Here is a 19979-nt window from a genome sequence, read left to right on the forward strand (position 1 = left end):
GGCTAACACTGTGTTAGGCAATCACTTTCCTTAAGACCTGGTCTCAAACTCAGGAAAATAGGTCTAAAAGACTTATATAAAACATATTAATTCCTCTTTCTATATCAATTCTATTTAAATGTTTGATATCCATGAATACCTATTTTTGGAAACTATCCAAGGCAGTTAACAACAAAGAAAACAGGCAGTTCCCACTGAAAAAAAACCAGAAGGAAAATCGATCGCAACAGTCTGTGTTGGGTAAATGGCTTTGGGATTCTTTGAGCTGGAAAGGGAGACTGAGAGTTCTTTGAGCACGTTTGACACTGATCCCTCCCTCTGGAGCCTCTGTAGTAGGAAGAACTTCCATAAACCTCAGCCTTGGTAACCCCTCCACATTTGGATGCAAATATAATTTAGAGATTTGATAGTAGCCATAAGAGAATCTCTTAGGTCTTGTCCATCTACACTGAAGTGAAGAAGACATTACCTCTGTATGCCTATTTTTAAAGTCTGAGGTTCCATTTTAAACATCAGTATAAAATTTGAATTCTTTTCAGCCAAATCTCATTCAAACAGTAAGAAGACATCTAGAAAGGGAAAACAATTAATTCAAAGCTAGACATGTTTTCAGCATTATAAAATTTCCCTCATGGCCCAAGTAACACAGAAGAGGAATTGCCTGGACTATTATACAGTTTTAATGCTATGACTATTATTTTTAAAGCAATGGGACTCAGTATATTTCTTTTTATTCTTTTTTCTATCTGTTTCCTGCAATACTGAGCAAGGGCTGTAAATTTAGATTTGTAGCAATCACATTAATTTTGGCCAAGATTAAGGGCTGCATTTTGTGTCCATCCTACACCCCCTTCCTGCAGGATCCTTGACTATGTCCCAGTGCCTCACAAAACAGTCTCCTGGGGCACCCATGACAGGGGATTAAGTAGCCTAAATGCAAGGGCCACTTGCAAGGAAGGAACAAGCCTGAATACATATTGTTTGGGCATTATTAAATTATTATTATATTTAAGTCAACTGCTGAAGTAACTGGCGAATTTACAACACTTATGTAATAAAACACGTTGCTAATATTGTATCATGATTTGACAGAAATCTTGACAACTGAGGGGAAAATATGGATAAACACACACATTAAGCAATTTAAAAAGATGAAAATATGACCGTTTCAACCCAGCACTGACTTCTGAGTGCATTTTATTATTCTTTTGCCAAAGTAGTAATCACTTACTGTCAGTGTTTTACTTTGCTTTTTTCATCCTACTATATAAACCATGTTTCTTCCTTAAAACAAAAAAGCTGTGAAGTAATCCTAACGTGAGAACTGTGAGCAAAGTCAATCCTTGCTCCTTAAAAAGAATGTTTTACATTTATATTATGACAATGCTAAAGTTTGTACTGTGATATTAACATGGAAATGATATTTCAGAATTAGTAATGCATATATTCTTGTTAAAATAAGAAACACTTCTTTTTCTTTTACAGGATATTGAAATTCCACTTAAACAAATGTGGGCAATGTAAACACAAAATAAAACATAAAAAGCATTCTTCCAAATCTTCTGTAAAAGAAAAAAAAGTATGTGAAATTAAATCACAAAGTTCTCATTTTTGCACCTTCCTAAATACACTTGACATATGTAAGCACAAACATGGAAGAATATATTTCCAAAGGGGAAAGAACACATGCTCAGGTATTATCTGGGAAAAAAAAAATGCATTGAAATTCCTCTGTGATGAATAGACTTTTTTTTTTTCCTCCTCAGGGTGACCTCTACCTTCAGAATATGATGGTTTTATTATGATTAATAAATTTCATTTCCACAGAGGAAAGGAACAGTGTCAGCTTAAACTTAAAGCAAGTGGGTTTCTTTTTAAATGCTAATTTTTAAACACGCCCTTGCATGACACCAAATTTAGAAGCTCAGAAGGTTAGCAGAATAGATTCTGATTTCCATGCTGAAAATAGTAAGAAGGATTTAAACTATATTGTCACACTGCAAATCAGTAAGCTGCTTCAGTCACACAGACACTGGTGCATTTATTCACTATTATTGCCAGTGTGCTTACTCCTCGTTAAAATTAGTGGCATTTAAACACTTTGTGACCATTTACACTGGAAATAATCATTCTAGGTAAACAATTAACTAAAATTTAGGACAAGTATTTTGAATAAATTAATAGTCAATGGGATTATCTGTGTGTATTTTACAGGATGTTAAATCTGTGTATCGAAACCAATACGTGCATTCACAAATCCTTGTCTAAGAACACATCTGATGAATGATTTTGATGCATCATTAATTAGCACAAGGTATGTTCCACTAATTTCCAGTATCTGGGACATGTATTCAGGACATAAAGGGAAAAAAAAAATGTTTGCTAGCATTTTGTTACCATACTGACAGCGGTTCCTAAATAGCTGGAATAACAACTTACTGGGAAATAACTGAGAAAAAAAAGTGTAGCCATGCTGACATTTGTAAATACAACTGTAAACTATCCATCATCTATGTTCTTTACTTATGTTACTCCTCAATCTTGTAAATCATCTTCAGCAGAGGGTTTAAAAATGCTAAAATACTACATAAAGGACAATTTGTTGTCCATGGAACAAATGAAAAAAAAAAAGAATTAAAAATGGGAAATTGTGAGATTTATTTTAGTAGGGCTTTTTAAATGGAATATATAAGTCTTCAGCAGTAGGTACTGTTACAGTCTCTCTACTTGTAATTACAATTTCAAGATTTTAAGTTCTTTAGTACTACAGCTGTATTTCCATACAGATGCAGCACAGACAGTGGAGATCCAATACTGGACACATTTAGAAGCTTCTTAATAACATACATATTGTAGGGTTTGATAACAGTATCAGTAAGGAAAATTTCACCACCCAAATAAAAACCAAGTTAACACATTTTTTTCACATCTACACATCACTGGAGGAAATAAAGAAAATTATGAATGTGCTTAAGGACTATGAAGAGTGAAGTTAAGAATTGGTCACTACCTCAGCTAAATCTAGCTGAGATCTCATCCCCCATTACTTGCATATTACAAGCAAAGTGTGTGTACCACTGAAAAACTCATATTTCTAAGTTTTCCAAAATATTATCCATTCTTTACCAGCTTTGGTTATAAGTGAACAACCAAGTGAAAAAATAGTTTCTTCTTCAGACCTATATGTGTTGAACCTTTAACCAGAATAACCTTAAATTACCAAAATTGTTGTGCTGACAATTACTACTGGATGTCACAGAGAGGCAAGTGAAGGAGTGGGTTGTGGTGAAGTTGGAGAGGTCAGTGCAGAGTGTTTGGGTGCTCCTGCCTGCTCACCCAGGGAATGGGCATCGCTGCAGGATGTGCCTCTTGCCACTGGCAGGTGGCACGGGAGGGGCAATCCACAGCTCCCCTCTGGTACAGGAAGATCTAAGTGAAATTTTAGACAAAGGTGTAAAGATTTTAGTCAAGAAGTGGAAGGAATATAAGGAAAGCAAGGGTCATCTGGCCTTGTCCAGATAAATGATTCCAGTACCTAACACGGTGCTGTTTCTCTGGGTCACAAAACTGTGATGACATGAGCAGCAGAGCTCCTTCCTGTCCACCCCAGTCACACACCACACTGCTGAGCAGTATTTCAGGCTTAGTGGGTCAAACCTGTGCAGCAGTGGTGGCCCTTTAACTTAAAATTCACCTCACTGCAGTAGGATGGTATCTGCTTATGGTGTTCAAAGCACCTGCAACCAAGCAACTAACTTCATTTTAGACATTAACACCAAGCAACTTCAGGCATTTCAGTCACCTGAATGACCAGTGAGTCTCTCTCCATATCTCAGAAGGCCACGGAGAAAGGTGTCTCTGAAGTTTTAACATGAGACCAAGGAAATTGAAATCTGTTGGTAAAAACGGTTTCTGGTCATTTTGCTTGATTGGAAAGGTTAAGAATGCTAAAATTCTTTGTGCACAGTTTTAAATGCCCATTATCAAACACTAAGGTCACTGCACAAGAGAGGACCATAATATATGTTATTGCATGTCATCTTCCTCCTTCATGACCCAGAATGTGCTACAGATTTATGATGTGGAGCAGAGAAAGAATTGGGAAGAGACAGGCAGCACAAGGAAACAGGGAAACTTCAAGGTGTACTGCAGTGCTGAACTCCTGGATGCTTGGAGAGCCATAAGGGATTTCCTGTGAGTACAGCACTACCATTCCTAGGTTTTCCCAGAGATAAGAAACTTGACCAGGGTATTCCAGGGAGAGGGTGATAATGAAAGGTTTCCGTGAAAGGATCTTCATAAATATGTCATTGCTGAAATATCAAAAGCTGTGTTTACTTTTTCCTGCAGGTTGGAGCAAGGAGAAACTTGAGAAGCCTATGCAGAATTTTCCCTATGTAGAGATGAATTTCCAATTCTTGACTGTTTACTTATTTATGTCATAGCTCAATTTGGCCAGTTTATTTTCTTGTTAATTGACAGGCAGATTTTGCAGAAATTTTGGTTACTGGTGCTCAGATGTGGTTTTCATTTTTACTTCTGTTTGTCAAGCAAAGATTTTTCTGAAATTTGTGAGATGTTTACAGCCAGCCAAAGCTGAGCTACCACCGTTTTAAACATTGAACCAAACATGATTGATATTGGTTACTTTGCAGAAACACAGAAGTGTAACAAACAGCAGCACAGGTGACTTTGCCCTGAGCTGATGCTGAATAACTGCTATGGAGCAATCTCAGGGACAGATCACAGCTTAAAAGCTTTCACTCAAGTTTCAGTCTTGCTGTCTGGATTTACACAAATGTGGGAATTTCAGTTGATGCCTTGTCAAAAATCTCCCATAGTAATTCTATGCTACCACCACTATCTTTCTGTGTACCCTCTATCCAAGGAACTGAGAATTCACATAAAGAAAAAAGCCACTGGGGAAACTGTGGTTTGTCATCAACTAAAACCAGCTCTATTCCAATAAAAACCAAGTATTTCTTTGATCTGTAAAGCATTTTCCTGTTACTATTGCTGTTATATTTTAGGGAAATAGACCTTGAGGAAATTCTTATCTCGTTCAATAGTAAATATACTGAGTACTTTGTTTATTAAATTTGAAAGCAGTCTTTTGTGCTTGTGTGTAAAGTTGTGCAGAATGCAACCAGAGTGTTTTTTGTTTAATGTTTTAGAAGGAATATGATAATCTCAAGATGCTAAAACTGAATTCTTGCTCATTTAATTATTGTATATAGGCATACAAACATGCACACACACGGACCATTGTTCATGGGCACTATTTCCAGTCCATCAGAGAGAAAAAAAAATCCAGTTGCTTCATTAAAAAAACCAGCCCAGAAGATGCACGCCTGCTTCTAACGCACTTGTTGAGGACAAACACAGATTATTCACTACTTCTGTTATCAAAGGAGCTTCACATTGCAAATCCTCCATTTACAAATCACAGAACCTCAGCTTTACTTAATCTTGTCATGTTGTCACATTTGACTAGCCATGTGAACTGACCTAGAACTGCGAGCACGGGGAAGGCAGAGCTGTCACAGAGATAGTGACAAAAGATGCCAGCGAGGGCTGCCAGTGTTTTCACTGGGTGAGAAAAAGGAATTAATCAAACTTCATGAAAGAAGAACAGAGGATAATCAAAGTGTTTACTGATTTTTATCAACTGATCCGATAGCTGAACATCTTTACCACACAACTACCGAGAGCAGTAAAAGCTGTAACAAATGGAATTCCATATAAGCAACTATTTACAGCGGCAGTAAAGGCAAGTTTAAACTGCCAACATAAAGGACACTTGAATTTATAGAAGAAGTTTAATTCTGTGCATTAGTGCAACATTTCCTAGTCTTTCCAGAGCAAAAACTTCAGTATCTGCCATTTTTCACAGGGAACAGCAGCACAGCCTTAAATAAATACTGGCACAAAGACCTTACAGATGCTCCTTCATCTTCATTTTTTATTTGATTAGCGGAAGAGCAGAACATAATAATAAAAGCACCTCATAGAAAATGGTTATTTTCCCAGTCAAATTGCTTCATGAAATGAAGTCAAACCCATTGGCAGCAACACTAAAAGGGAAGAACCTCTCACAACTGAGCATATGTCTTCCCACAGTAATTCTAACAGGCGAAAGGAAATACCTCTGAAGCTGCATTCTTCCAAAGCAGTTTGGATTATACTCGCTCAAAATTCTTTTGCAAGAGTTTGATGTGATCAGTATCTCCTACCAGACACACGGATAGGTCAATGAGATGTATACAAGTATGTATTGCAAAATTTTGATGGGCTAAAATTATTCATATAACACAGAAGAGGTAGGTTTGCCACAACAGGCACCGTAACCATTTTAAGCACTTCATCCAATACTGATTTGCTTTTAAATAAGTATCTCTATATTTGCTACTGTTTAATAAATTACATTTGTGGCAGTGTTAGTGCTGACAGGTTAATGATGGTATAGAGGAAAATTGCAGTGATTGGAGCAATTGCATTTGTTAAAAATGGTCATGATTCTTTCTCTTCAAATATTTCAACAGTACAAACTCCAGTGTTTGTTTCTTTAAGCTGCCTGCTTGTATGCAACATCTTTCCTAGAGTTATAAAATTAAACCTTTCAGAATGTTTAATCTATTTTGGAGACTGTATCTTTCTCCAAGTGGAGGTCAATAACTTAATCTAAGACTGTCAACTTTTAAAGCTTTATAAAGCATTTCCTTTGCGTGCACACTCAAACACACAATCCCTCCTCCTGGGGCTGATTCTGCTCAGAAATGTAAATAAATACAGTCACAATTGGACAGATGTTATATCCACTTCCACCATACTTCATTGTAAATTCAGGTTTATATATACACTTGCCTCTCTCTCTCTGTTATTCCAAAACCATTGCAAATACACTTGGGAGAAAAATAATATGAAGCATGCATCCACACTGGATTATTTTGTTTGTACATGGAGGTTGGATAACAGTTAAAAACTGGAAGAAGAGAGAGAGAGTAATATATATCTAGAATAATGATCCTGTCTCATTTTTACACAAAAAACATAAAGTGTAATATGCAGGTACCTCCTAGAATGCACGTGGAAGAGACACTAAAAATATAGTTTCTTTACAAACTATGAATTTTGATCTTATAAAACCTAAAAGAAAAAAAAATAGATTGAGCACTGATTTGAAAAATCCACTAAAAATGCTAAAGATGCAAAATGAACAATGTTCTGCAACCAACACGTAAATAAACCAGGGGTTTATTCTGGGTCTCATTCTGATTTATCCAGACCTGACAGGGCAAGATGCCCATTGCCCCCCATCAGCCAAGAACCTCAGGATTAATTTTCCCCTAATGTAACTCTTGTCAGAGATTTGCTAGAGGAAGGTCTTCAGAGATCCTTGTTAAAATTCCATCATCACACTGCTAGGAGGTTTCTGATAGTTTCCCTGCCTCTGTTCTAGCTCAGATCTGTTTGCAAACCCTTTAATCATTCCTGCCAGAGAAGATCTATCCCAGAAGTGCAGAACTTCTCTTCTGAAGAGTAATTATTTTTAGCCTCAGAATGCACTGGATGCAATCAGGAGTGAAATGCTTTTAAATTTCCCATGGAAGGACCCCTCTGGCAGACACCTGAAGAGGTTTTTCCTTAGGTAATGTGCATTCAAGAATAGGTACACATATTTAAATAGAAATGTGTATATGGACACGATGTCTGTTCATTAACACATTTATCTACTGAAGATTACTTTATTCCCAAATCAAATAAGATTATTGTGTGGCTGAGGGCTAAGTATCCTCTGGCAGGAATGATAAAGTATTAAGGAGAGAAGAGTGAATATTACCAGCAGAATCACCCAAGACCTCCCATTTCCATTGGATAACAAATTTCCAACCAAAACTTTACTTGTTATATTACTATTTGAAGCCTACAAAGACACACATTCTTTACAAGGAAACAATACAAACATACATATACTCACATTTCAAACATTGAGCATATTATCAGTATCTTCACTTTATATCAATTCTACAAACACAGTCAAATTACTGCAATTGAGTTTAGGAGCACTAAAAAAAGCACTATAAAATCATACTGCAGCTGTTTCGCATGCATCTGAAAAACCACAGGAAGGTTAACTTTGGTTCTAAAGGTTTATGTAACTCTATATATGCTCCACGTATTAAAACAGAAAACATCAGACAATAAATTAGTTGCGAGTCAACTTACAGATTCAAAAGACCAAATTCAACTTTGGCAACTTGAATCCCAGGAATACGGGTCAGAGAGTTATTTTGTTATAAAGCCAAAAGTCCTTTAAATTCTATTACTAAAACTTTAGTATATTAGAAACAGCAGACACAGGCTTTCATTAGCTTTCCACTTCATATCTTATAGCAAAAAAAGGCACCTACAGTCACCTATGAGGGATGTGTTTATCACATGGTCAAAAACATACCTAATGAAAATCCCTTATTGTTGAATCAATTCAACAGAGGTAATCAGCTGGTAAACTGAAAAGTTTTAATAAATATACACAGAGATCTATTTCCTTTTGTGTGAAGTTCACTGAATGTACTGATAAATACGAGTGTCATATTTTTTACTTGAATTCCAATACAGAATGTGTATAATGCAGTCCTGGGCACTTAAATTGTGCCTGAATTGAGGAGAAAAAATGTCTTTATTAGAGCAAAAATTATTGCTTAGAAGGGTTCACTCTGCAAAACAGGCCCCACAGACCCCACATCTTACTCAAGAATTCCAAGTATAAAAATTGCTAAAATAATTATATTTATTCTGACTTAGCAAGGCTTAGATTTACAAATTAATAGCCTTCCTACTAGAGCTCACTCCAATGAAGAGCTGAGCAGGAAGCTCAAGGGAAATAATGGAAGCCAAAATCCAAGTCTAGTGATGTCAAGAATGTGACAGGTATTGACTTCTCAAAATGTATTTTATTCATGATATAGGACTTGGAAAAACCCATGTTAAATCAGGTTTTTATTACAGAAGAACTTTTCAGATTACCACCAAAGTTGCTGTAGCTAGCATAGACATTACTACAGTTTTAGCATATTTTGGGTTTAGCTATGATTTGCTTTTTCATACATAGATGCTCTTTATTTGTTGCTATGTAGAACATTATGGCATAAACAAAAATCTCATCACCTTTCACTTATTTCTGCTAATATAAAACTCTATAAATAAACACTTCTTAACACCAACATTTTGTTTCACACTATATACCCTTTCATCCTTCAATATGAGCAACTTCTATGAACTCAATTTTTTGCATAACATTATTGTCAGAATAAGTCCCATCACTATAACTATTTATATTGCCTTTTGATTTCTTATGTATAGCAATATAATACCATCCTTACCTGAATTAAGACTAAACTTGTTCAAACTCTATTGCTTAAAAGAGAGAAAATCCCTTGACATATTCAACATATTTACAAAATACCATTACCCTTTAAAGACATTATTCATTCTTCTGTACCCAAGGCTTACAACATGATAGTATATCAAGGCTTTTTACTTACTAGAGAGCGATCCTCTGAAGGCACAGACCCTCTCTCCCACTATCTTATCCATAGGATAGACTTTGTGAGTGCTTTAGGGTCTGCTGTACCCTTGTGGGCATCATTTGCCCCCAAAGAGTTGAAAAGAAAATTGTTAAATCTAGAGCACTTACAATGTCCTACAAACATCTAAGCCTTTACTCTTTTCATCAGTTCTGTTTGGTTTGGCTTTTTGAAAGTCACAGTCTTGATTGCACTGCCCAGCAAGTTTTTATCAGAAGGTTTAACACATCCTTATGTACTAGGCCATATGATATTTAAACTGGACACAAAACACCAAAGCCAGCACAATAACCTAACAGCTTTTCTATGGCAGAACCTATAGGCTGAAGCTACAAATTAATCAAACTATCCCAAAGATTTATAACTCTGGACTTTCCTATGCCTTGTCTTACGATTCAATGCAGCATGTGAAAAAGGATATTGAGACCTGGATGGATGCATCAAGAAGTATCAATGATTGTTACCTGCAGAGGTGTTACAAGAAATTTCATCTGCTGCAACGAAGACGAATTGATTTCTGCAAGAGAAGATAAAATTCACAATACTGCTTGCTGACTGGGAAATGTGCTAGCTGCCAATTGACTTGATGTTTACAGATGGGGTAGGGGAAGGGTGCTTAATTTTAATGAATGTAGCAAGAAAAAGTGTTGACGTATTTCAGTACTATAGAGTTCATAAGGATCATGAGGTAGACATGCTGGGATCTTTTAAATGAAATAATGGTGACATTTGGATATGGACTATGTACAAACTCTTGCATTGGAAGCTTCATGTTTAGTGTTACAGATATGTCAATATATTTATGAAGTCTAATAAAAATAAAACAATATATTGATATAGCTATTAAAGGGCACTACTGCAAAATATGTAAAAAGCGCTTTGGAAAAAAAAATTAAATTGCAATTTACTTTGTGCATCTGAAAGGAGGATATCAAAAGTAAAATATTTTGCTTTTTCTATATCTAATATAACTGCAATCAGAAAATTAATTTTCTGCTATTTGTTAAAAAAAATGACATAGTATATTCTCATATACTGTCATCCAAATACATTGAAAAGTCTTTTGCAGAGTCTTAGGAGAATAAGCTAGAGATATGAGTAATTTCATATAAACCTTCTCTTGCAAAATTCTTTTATAAACCAGGTAACATAAAAAGAGAAATGCTAAATACACTAATATTTCAAAATGTGGAAAACTTCCTTATGCCACAAATCCTGATTTGTCCTTTCCAAAGTCAAGGCAAACAGGATTTGGGTTAGTGGAAACCATGTTTAAGGATTAACATCGAATGATTCCTTTATATGCACATACACAGCTTCCTTGCAATGTTTTGGTGTTGTGCAGGATTAATAAAGAACCTGGGTGAAGTTTTAACACTTGGGTTCACAAGTTTTACTTGTTTTACTCCCAACTGCACAGAGCTCCTGCCTCCTGCTCTGCCAGGCACATAGAGATACTCCAACTCTCTGTTCTGCACAGCTTTAAAATGCAAGAGCCTAATAAATAGGAGCCAGAAGGAACTAGGGCTGGCTAGTATTAAGAACTACCTGGAACAACTTAGCTCTGCAAGCATTAAGTACCCTGAGGATCCTACTGAAAACTATTTTGTTCAGGAGCAAACATCTCTTAGGGGTAACAGAGCCTTGAAGATATAAACCCCAAGAGAACAAAATCTATTTTTATTACTTCACCTACAATGTATTAAAGAGAGCTGAAATTTTCATTTTGAAATCTGTGAACCTTGTTACTTAGAGGTTCACATTTTAGGGGAAAAAACAAAACAAGGAATCTGCAATCTGTACTACAGGGACAGCACTGACTAAATCCAAAAGCAATATCTGTTCATTGCCTCTGCCCTAGCAGAGATACTTTCAGTGTGAACTTAGTGATCAAACTGAATATTCTTTCATTTTCACCTGGATACACAATAAGTAGTTTTACTCTTTACTTTGTTATCTGCAACAGTTTCACAAGCTAATGAGATTTACCTTGCATGTAATGCTAAAGACATGAATTAAAAAAAAAACACAACAAAACAAAAGGGGATCGATTTCACAATATAAATACAGAGCTACTCTGCATTTCTTAGGTAGCATAATTTGTCACTGTATTTACTGCTATCACCTCTTGTGATAATTATATATAGAGAAAAAGTTAGAGGCTTGCCTAAAAGGGATTCAGCCAGTAGCAATGCAGACTTACCAGCTACTGTTGAACAGAAAACCCTTCTGATTAATTTCTACAAAGTTATTAAACTGCCCTCTCACCTAAATGAAAAGATCACTTCTCCTTAAAAACTATCTCTAAACAGGTTACTGAGAAACTCCTTTTTTTATCTCTGCTCAGAACAGTGGAACACTGAGCCCAGGACTCTCTGTGTTCAGATGCCAAAGTACAGAATTATCTGCAAGGATAATATGCTGGGTTAGTACCTACAAAAAGAACCCAGAACACCCTGCAATTTGTCTTTTGGAATGGCAAACGTTATTGAAACTGCTCTGAAATCTTACTTTGTTCTAACCAACTCGTTAGTAATTGTCAGTAGAAAACTAATTAAAAAAAGAAAGGAACCCAGAGTGATACCTATTTAAAAACCATCTACTATAAGCATTCCTTGTTACACTGCTTCCTAGGAAGATACTGTTTTCCCTGTGTTTTGATTTTGTAAAATTAATTTCACAACTCCATAAATAAGTTTTAAAAGTAGAAAGTTACATACTGGTCAGCATAGCATCTGTGAGAATGAAAAGACTAGATGCTGGAGTTTGATAAGCCAGTTCATTTTTATTTATAGAACTAATTAGGTGTTATTTGTTACAATTACAATAAATTTTTTAGAAGCTGGATGGCTTTAATGTTTTTATAGTGGCAGTTTTTTATTTAACTAAATTCTATATTACTGTTCACACAGACCTAGAGGGAGAACTGCTCATCAGAGGCAGCACTACACAAGTTTTCTTCCTAAGTGTGGACAACCCCAAAGTTTGCAAACGGAGTCCTTCAGAACAAAGCTGACACTGGTGCATCACATTCCATCTGTCTTAAAGCAGCTGGAAAGCAGACCTGGCAAAGGACACCTAACCCAGCTCAGTCCTTTGCAAATGTAGGGCTGTTCCCCTCAAAGACCAATTTTCTGCACTAACTATACTGAGTATACAAGGCTTAAAAGTCTCACAAGGAAGAGATGATGAAAATTCATGGCGCGTTTTAGGTCGGTTTAGTGTTCCTCATCACTGCTACACTTTTAATGATTCAAAAATGGACAAGAAATGTAAGTGGACCCAACTTTATTATACAATAAGCCCTGCTCTATTAAAATACAGAATCACTTTCATAATTTAATTTGTGTATTAACAGCAAAAGTACAGAACTAAATTTTTACTGCTCACTGGTTTATACTTCAGATGTAAAAGAACACAGATTTAAAAACTAGAAAACATTTTTTTTTGTTTAAATAACATTTTAAAAGTTGTTATTGGTTATAAGGGAGATTAACAGAAAAAAATTGAAAGGATAACATGACTAACACGTTGATCTCAATGTACAATTGGATATATTCAGCCTGCTAGATACTCACACCCTGGGCTAAGTGCAATCCTTTTAAGTGCAGGACTGGCACCCTTTGGCAGTCTGAGCTCTCTGATGGAAACCCAGACAGTGTGGGTCATGAAAATGTGCTGCTGGGACTCCAAATGGCTGTGTTCCATCCCAGCAGCTACTTCCCAAGGGCAAACACACTTCATACTATTGCTCCTCTCAAGCCTATATATCAATTCCTTATTTCTCCTAGCAAATTGAAAACTAATCGGTTTTTACCAGTATGGTAATAAAGATATTTTTAAAGTTTGAAAAAAAATAAATAATATTTAAACACTTGATATGTTTCCTGAACTCAGACAAGAACAGAAGGAGAGGACAACAAAAGTACTATTAAGTGATTTAGATGTGCTCTCTTCCTTTGGGGTAGTTATTGAACCTGCATTACACCATCTTCAGAAGGTTTGAATATGTTCTAATTTCCTCTGCTCCATTCCCTGTAGCCCCTTTGGCAGACTCCTAACAAATACTTGCCTCTGAGGCCCCACATCTGACATAAACCTCCCTGTTTTGGCACCTGCTCTTTCTCCCCAGCAGACCTTTTGCATATCCAATGCATTACGTGCTTTCTTTCCCTCTCCTTGATGCTGTGAGTTAGATGAGAACATGCCACACTGTAGCATAAAACAGGGTTTATTGTTTTTTCTGAAGCTCTTTAATCACTGGAGCCTGAGCCTTATCCTGGCTATGACTGTTTAATATACAAAACTACTTCTGTGAAGAAACCTCATGTGAATTTTTGCTTGTTGCTAAACTGCCCTAGAAAGATGCAAGCTGTGGTAGAATGGACAACAGCTTTAGGAGAGAAATCTCATTATGCTCTGTCAGCATTTCCAATCTTGGCATTATTTTTCACAGAGTAACTTCAAAATAAAAAGAAGCATGATTTTCTACATGCATCTTTCTGTACTGCACTTTTTATTATAGAAGAGCTTTTATTACAAGATTCTTCATTAGCAAAGTTAGAGCTTATGCCCTCAGGAATGATCTTCAGTCATTATTAAACTAATATTTTGTATTGGGACAGGCATGGGGCTTGCACTATAAAACCAACTATTGTTTGGAAGTTTTTCTGATGGCATGAGGTGGCCAGGGAAACTTCAGCTGTCAGAATCACACCCATACTCTGCAGCATCAAATTTAAAAGAGAATAACAAAATATTTTCAGGTTCAGCTTTATCACCTCACTAAAAGTAGCCTGTTCTAAATTAAAGCAGGTCACTGAATTAAAAGACTTGTATAATAGAGTATTAAACCAAAATATTTAAGCAGGTGAGGAAGAGGAATTAAAGTGAAGCTCGACTAAAGTTTTTATTATATATACTATCTAGTGAAAAATATTACTAATAACAAATGACTTCAGTAAATGTTATGTACTCACAGAAATTAGGTCTTCTGGACTATCCAACTTTTTTAAAAAAAATTAAAAAATACCATAACCTAATTTCTTTAGCCTGTTTATACTGCCACAAGTCTATTAAGAGACCTAAGATGTTTCATAAATTTATTTTGTCAGTACTTTACTATAAAAATAGCACTTGCCCATTTTTCAAGAAGAGCTCTCTGTCGCTGTCTTGCTTCACACAATCACATTAACTGTGCTGAAGTAGTACAGGAAAAACTTCCACACACTTATTCTAAAGCCTCCTGACCTGACACAGAAGCCACATGCATATCAACGCTGAAAGGAAGCTTAGATAAGGTCATATATGTGAAAATTAGTAGAAACGTGCCAACAATTTGTAATTACTATTTGTAGCAATTACTATTTGTAATTACTAAAGCATTTTTAGCTTTTAGTTCTACAGGAATCTTTTCTGTAGGTGTGTTTAGTCTTGACTCTCTTTTTAAATTGCTTTTAATCTACATATCCTGAGAGTTTCTAGTTTGAGGTACCTGCTATTCCAATGATTAGCTTTTGAGGTACATGTTCTTTACATGCTCCATCAGGAAAAATTAAGTTAGAATATTATCAGCATTTCTGTCTAAGGAATATTTATGACTTCCCTTCAAACTCTTCCAAAATTCCCTTTACATTTCCCATCCTCATAAACACTAACAGCAATGATCCCAGCCACTGGAATGGTAAATAGATTCCAGAACAGTGAGTGAAATTCTGCTTTATACCATCTTCAGTACAATACTGAACTTCAGCCTCCTTCACACATGGAAAAAATGGGAATTCTCCTCACTATTAAGTTGGGGTGAAAGTTTTCTTTAATACTGAAACCCTAATAATTCAGTTAAACATTAGTACATACAACTTTTATTAAGTTTTCTATATCTAAGTAGACTTTAAAATAAAGTATTTAAGTACTTAGCAACTTAAGTAGAGTGGAGCTCAGAAAGAGCAGAAACTTCTAACAGATTGGGTACAGATTTGGTACAGACTCCCCCACTGATCCTGCCTGACACATAAGAGATTTGCCTACTTTATCATTGGAAAATTCAGAACCTGGAAGTGGAAGAGAGGAAGAGATTCAGAGAATGGGTCTCAGTTGCTGGGTTTTTATGACTTAAGGGATCCAACCATCACAAAGCACAGTTCCAGCCTAGGGTGAGGATGGACTGCCACCCTGAGTTCTGCCCCTAAGAGTTTCCATGTAGTTGTCCCAGCCTGGGAAAGGATGTACCCAGAGGGGTCTTTGCACTACTACACATTCCTAAAAAAGCACCAACCTACTACTTTTCCCCCCTGCAGTCCTTGGCTCTGCTGCTCTTCAGATGTACAGAACCTCTCCCAGCCGTGCCTTGGAAATTTATACATTTAGGTTTACATATTTTGCCCCTACAAAGGTAAAAAACCCTTGTAGGGGCAAATGACCTGTTCTTCCTGAAAGGTTGAATGACAGTTGGACTTTTCAACATTATTTATATTTCACACAGAACACACTTAAGTACAAAATCTTGACACACATCTAATTTCACCCAGCACTCCCAGAAGTTTTCAATCCCTCTCCTTGGCAACACAGAGCTTCCTTAAAATAGAAGCCATACTAAAGGTCAAGAAGGATTTTAAGAAATCAGGACTTCCCTAAAAATAATCATACTAGCTCTAGGAAATTTGAAATTAAAAGAAATTATAATCCACTAACATAGAGTGATTATGCTTCATACACCTGAATTCTTAGGCTTTGCTGAGAAACTTCACAGAAGTAGACAGAAAAAATTTTGCTTAACACACAGGTGCAGACCCCCTCCCAAAAATATGGCAACTGCTGCAAACAGTGCAGAGCCCCAGAACATCAGAAATTCAGATGAAGGCAAACACAACAGTGCACAGAAATTACAGCGGGAAGATTTAAACTATATTTAATCAGCTGACTTTTTCTGGTAAGACCACCATGGGATTTACAAACACAGCCAGTATTTAGAGTTCAGGGATCAGAATCTCAGCCTGTAAAATTGATGCAGCTTAACTGAAAGCATTTTCACTGGAGTTATTCCAAACTGTATTCTCCAAGGATCTGGGGCTAACTATTGAGTGTAGCAAGGATTTTTCCCAGTAGAGTTATATGTTGTACACCTAAACATTTCTCCATTATATTATTAAAGATATTATTTTTCCTTCATGCTCTAAATGTTAAGACTTTGCTGCTCTTATGAGGACTCTAATGTTGAGGGTTTTTTCACTATGAACTGTAATATAGCTGACAACTGGCTCCTTGAATGGCTCCTGCAATATTCAAGGAAGGACAAAGTTCCCCTTTAAAATCCCTTTATTAAGTCCTCCCCAACTCCCTCCTTCTGGTGTCCTAAATTTAAATATCAAGGCTATCAAAGAATTTAAACTTTTTAAGATTAGCATAATAACTATAATTAGAAGGTTGATTTTTGCTATTATCATGCTTTATATTCCCATTACTGTAAGATCAAAGTACATTATCATACTCATAGCATTTGAATCACAACACAAGACAACTAAACAACTTCACAGCCATACCTTTAAGATACATTAAATGAAGTGAGAATAAAACTATAAATAATTCATGCAGTATCAAGCTTCAGCAACACTAACAGTAACCAGTTTGACCTGATGTGCATCAGGAAAGTATATTTTACTTTTAGACTAATTTCTTCAATGTCAGGTTCTTTTTTTCTGCAGAACTGTTCAGCTTGTTTTTGAAAAACAGAATTGTTCTGCTTGTTCAACCTAACCACTGATAACGATGCCAAGACTAAGGGGAAGATGAGGATATTTTGCTTTCTTTGTCAAAAGGTGATGCTGTCCTGCCACCACCATTCCTGACCAGTTCACTAAATGCTCTTTTCTGAAATTTTGAGGTGGCCCTTGGAAGCAGATAAAGGAAAACCCTGCATCAAAATAAATTAATGTAGCCACTTCTGCAACTATTAGTGCACAGAAATCACTAAAGCTCATCCTCAGTGCCCAAGCAAAGGCAGCTCATCCATCTGCCCAGGCTCAGCTGCCGCTCCAGAAGGTCCTGTGTCCCCTTTGCCTCCCTGGGTCTCTCTCATGCCCCTGAGTGTCTGAAATGGGACTAAATCCCTGCCTCCAGGCAGCTCCACCGAGCCCTTAATTTGCCTGCCAGGTTAGGCACCTCTGCATTGCTTCTCATTTGCGTCTGCTTTGTGCTCAGTACAGGACATTTCAGCGTGATTTAGCCAATGACAAGATGTCTCTACCATAACTCAGACTGCCAAAGACAGCAGGAGACAGAAAAGAAAAGAAATCTCTCATTAAATTTCATCCTGCCATCGCTCATACAACTTCTTGCACAGGAATAATTTGTTTTAATACCAAGAAGTACTTTTGCAACTGCAAAAAGCACACCTTCAAGAAAAGAAAAAAAAAAAAAACAAACCCAACCCTTAACTCTTCTGGAAACTAATGGAAATGTGCATTCCCAAAACCAGTGATATGCCTGTATTATTCCATTTATTCAGGAAGAAAACAAACAAACCAAACAAACAAAAACAAAACAAGGACAAAGAAACCTAAAGGGAAAAATGGACAACAGAAGGTGCTTTCTCATAATTTGTATTCTCATGTCAGGCTTTCCCCAGCAGATGGGCAGGCAGATTTTTTAGCCCTCACACTGAACTAGGTAAATAAGCCATTCAAATGCTACAAGAGAGAGGCTCCTTTCACCACAGCCTGACATTGCTGCCATAAAACAGGTTGGAGAAAAGACAAGGTGTCCACGCTGCACACAGGGCAGATGTAATTCTGCCATGGCAATGTCTTGCATACAAACTCCCCTCCTCCCTCCTTCCATTACCCCTCAAACACTGTATAAAAAAAATTTCCAGCAAACTGATGCTGCAATTTGCAATTTAGTATTGCTGTTGCAAAAAAAAAACCAAACAAAAAAACCAACTTATTTTTAACCTATATCTCACATAATAACCAGTGGAAAAATCTGTAGCCCTTTCACCATTCACATTAAAGATCTACACATTTTATTTCCTGATTTATTTATTTTTTTAAACAGTATACAAATATACTTGGGTCTAATTCATATTACCTCCTGTATCAGTGGAATTTTTCTATGTATGATTACACTATATGTTATATCTAGTATAAATGTATTTATTATTAATAATACAGAGTCTAAAGAATGCATATTTATCTGCACAAGGAACACAGGTGATTTTTAAGTAGATCTTAACATTTTAACATGGAACCTAAAACTAATCAGTGAAATTCTGAATACAGCAAAAATCCATAGTAGAATTCATACTGATCTCAGTGGCATAACTGCTTTAAAATTACTGGCCTATTACTAACACACTCTATGCACTTAAATTAAATACTTGAAGAAGTAGTCCTGTAATTTTACTTCAGAAGTGCTCCATGTCAGCAATGTAAATTGATGGCAGTATGACCCAGGACTGCTAAATTAAGGCTATTTTTGAAGTCTTCTAATTTATATTTGAAAATTTTGTTTATTACTGTATTTTGGATAAATTGCTCACTCTCTTTAGGGCAAAGAGTACAGCATTTTGAAGTCAGCCTTGTGTAAAGAATCAATATTTTATCTACTAAAATACATAACAAAATGTACATTAATTTCAATAGGGGATTTATTCTTTATGTAGATCACATAATCTTTAAAATAATGCCTCAAAAACATACTTTTTTATTGGTTTCTGATTTCAAAATGATTACTATGGTTTGCTAGTAACCATCATTTTAGCCACAATGAAGTCCCCTAACTCCATAGAGTTATGATTATAAACTTCTTTAGCAATTGTGAATAACAAGAGTTCTTTCCCTTTACATTATATTAAGTTTTGAATGACTTTACAAACTACTTGACAGCATGACTTTTTCATATTATAACTAAAATACCACACAAATGAAAACTTTGCCAGGATTATTTAAGAATTCATTGAAGAAACGCAAAAGGAAGTTTAGAGGTTGGTTGCTAGTTTGGTTTAAATGAGGACTTACTTTTTTTATGCATAGATATGAAACACCCTACAGCAGTTTTCAGCAAAAACTTCTTTAGGATACATGGGTAAAAGTTCTATTCCCATTCCTGCTGTATTCTTACAATCTCATGTTTGCCCCAGGTGGGTTCTTAGAGTATTAGAAACTTGACAAGCCCAAAGGTATGTGGAAAAAAATTCTATTTAAATACCTAATCAAATGCTTTAGACTCCTTTGAGGTGGGAAACGCTACAGTAAAAACATGCAAGAGTGTAAATTGCCTCTTTCTTGATTAATTTCTTCAACATTGTTATTTAAAGTTTGTTCTTCTAATACTTCCTCACCTTGCCTGGAGCACATTGCAAATTACACGGCTAATCCATACAGACCATATCCA

At 36.0% G+C, this 19979-nt stretch overlaps 1 protein-coding gene across 20 annotated transcripts in view; it reads right to left on the reverse strand.

Moving 5' to 3' along the window:
• Positions 1-19979, reverse strand: part of RBFOX1 (RNA binding fox-1 homolog 1) — a 1012766-nt gene that overhangs the window by 5794 nt on the left and 986993 nt on the right. For 5 of the 20 annotated variants that reach the window (XM_018067482.1, XM_018067481.1, XM_018067475.1 and 2 more), the window contains one exon: positions 10052-10104. The exons of the other annotated variants lie outside the window; for them this stretch is intronic. In XM_018067482.1, coding sequence (XP_017922971.1) covers positions 10052-10104 — 53 coding nt within the window. The remainder of the gene's footprint in view (positions 1-10051; positions 10105-19979) is intronic. 20 annotated transcript variants of the gene reach the window in all.

The sequence above is a fragment of the Manacus vitellinus genome, unplaced genomic scaffold, assembly GCF_001715985.3.
Source record: "Manacus vitellinus isolate BGI_N305 unplaced genomic scaffold, ASM171598v3 scaffold_12_pilon, whole genome shotgun sequence".
Taxonomy (NCBI): domain Eukaryota; kingdom Metazoa; phylum Chordata; class Aves; order Passeriformes; family Pipridae; genus Manacus; species Manacus vitellinus.